Source organism: Pyrus communis, chromosome 2, assembly GCF_041283825.1.
Source record: "Pyrus communis isolate YQ-2024b chromosome 2, ASM4128382v1, whole genome shotgun sequence".
Classification (NCBI taxonomy): domain Eukaryota; kingdom Viridiplantae; phylum Streptophyta; class Magnoliopsida; order Rosales; family Rosaceae; genus Pyrus; species Pyrus communis.
Window position 1 is genome coordinate 25,078,841 of NC_142566.1, and position 2,267 is coordinate 25,081,107.

A 2,267-nucleotide genomic window follows, 5' to 3' on the forward strand; every position below is an offset into this window, starting at 1 on the left:
AAGGAATAAAATGCTTTTATAATATATTGTCATGCATCGATACATACTCGTTTTATTCATCAAGAGAAAGGAAAAAAAAGGAATTAAAGAAAATAACGTTAATTAATAATCAATACATACTAATTATAAATCAAGTAAAAGTAGCCATGAATAATATATATTGTTCCTTCGGATCCTTCTTCAGCTGCCAGGGTTAACGTCAAAGTCACGTTCATTTCTGTAAATATTGTAGCCCAATCCATCTCTTTTTTTATGTGACACTAATTGCTCCAAGATTAAGGAGGGGACCTGCTGGGGTTGGGGATGATTTATTTTTTTGTTCTAGATTAGGACTAGTTGGTGCAGCAAGCGTGAGCTCAAGATCCGGTACTACTGACGCTTTACTCGAAGATGAATTCGGTTTCATCTGGAAATCGATCAACCCGTAAATCCAAACCGGCCGCTGCTGAGTAGTAGTACTACGTCTTTGAGGTTTTTGACTGTGATCTAAGTTTAGATTTTTCACTGCAATGCTATGTTCAAGCAGAGGCACTGTGCTGGAATCAATGGCCATGTTATTACGAATAATATTGTCACATTGAGTAGGAATTGGATCATCAGTTTCCATATTTATATTGTTGCTGCTTCCAAACTGTCATGACATGACTAACACAAAATTAATATTAAAATTCAATTCAGTCAGAGCCAACTGAAATGATTATATCAGACAACTCCTTAATTTGTTAGACAGAGAGAGGAGAAGGTTTAGTTAAGTACACACCATATCAAAGAGGCTAGAACGTCGCTTCTTTTTGGTCAGGCTTGCTTGCCTGAGAAAATACTTCTGAGCATGACTCGCAACTTGGGTAGGGGTTCTTGTGGTCACATAATTCCTAGAGATGCCTCTCCAGTCACCCTTTCCTAACTTCTCGAGTCCGATTAGGAACGTCCGGTGCTCCTCTTCCGTCCATGGAACTCCTGATAACATACATGAATAATGAGTATGCATGAGAGAAAATAAATAATAAGGTGCCTGAAACTCAGTTTCCCTAAGCAAACAATAAATTGGTGATTAATTTTCAGAAAATTTGAAACGAAACTCCTACAAATTACTCTGGTGGTGCTATGGCGGTATTTAAGCAAATCAGGCATTGCCATGAATGACATGACAAGGCTCAATTGACTTGAAATACTACTATTTTGACATCTCAGTTGCAGATGAATTCTTCTCGGTCTTGAAACAACATATTGGAAAACAACAATCATATATATGATGCATGCTCAAGAACACAAGCTTAAAGTAAAAACTCACATAATAGTGAAGATTTTGTTATTTCAAAAATTAACAAAACAATAGTAATATATTAAGTCATTAATTTGGAACTGACCCTTTTTCCTTTCTTGGGCTTGGCATATGAGACCGTCAGAGAGATAGCCGATGGAAGCTTTATCTGATGCGCAAATATTTTCATCCATGGAAAGTCTTGAAGGAGACAATGAAGAATTAGATGGGGAAGATGAAGAGGCTGACGACGTCGTCGTCGGCAAGCACTCCATGCTGAAACTTTTCTTCATGGACATGGAAACATGATGATTAGCAGAATTATTGTTCATGTTAGATGAAGACATCATGATATGATGATGATGATCACGATGAAGTTGGACGCCGAAGAGCCTAAATCCAACAAAACTAGTACTACTAGTAGTGCCTCTGAAATTTGCGCAGGTCCTAGAGTTGTGGCCTATGTTTCCACAATGTGAGCACTTTCTGCCCATCTTCAGCCGGACAATAATATTACGTGCTTCTCGCAACTTAATTCTCAAAATATATTACAGCCGACACCACCACAATTCCAACTAAATTCAGAGAGAGAGAGAGAGAGAGGACGAATGAGCAAGGTGTTTGGTGGTACATATGATGATGGAGGTTGAGGGGGGGGTGGCGGGTGGGGGATTTGTTTTTGTGCACACCAAGAGAAGATGATTGGATGGACATTGTTTATTGTTTGGATATTTCCAACTTGGGTTCTAAACAAAATAAATTAAAACTAGTTGTATTACCTCTCTCTCTCTCTCGATCACCTCATATATATAGAAGAGGAATATATATATATAAATCTTATCTTACACAGGAACTTTGGTCTTCTGGAGCTTGTAGGAATATCCTACGTACAATATTGTAGGGGACCGTATAGCTACTATACTATAGCTTTGTTTTCATTTTTAATTAGGCAAATAAATCATAGATATAGCTCTTATTAGCACTTTAGAAAAATCATTTCATACAA

General features: G+C 37.5%; 1 protein-coding gene across 2 annotated transcripts; it reads right to left on the bottom strand.

Annotated features, from left to right (window-relative positions):
* Positions 1-2,041, bottom strand: LOC137748928 (transcription factor MYBS3). 2 transcript variants are annotated; one of them, XM_068489119.2, is made up of 3 exons: positions 1,368-2,041; positions 761-957; positions 1-631 (listed from the first exon to the last, which is right to left on the bottom strand). In XM_068489119.2, exons 1-3 carry the CDS (start codon positions 1,753-1,755, stop codon positions 251-253), a joined length of 966 nt encoding a protein of 321 aa, XP_068345220.2. In that variant the 5' UTR covers positions 1,756-2,041; the 3' UTR covers positions 1-250. The 2 variants fall into 2 exon arrangements, with proteins under 2 accessions (XP_068345220.2, XP_088544987.1); XM_088688861.1 differs by having other exon boundaries at positions 1-645; positions 1,368-1,951.
* Positions 2,042-2,267: the final 226 nt, after the last annotated feature.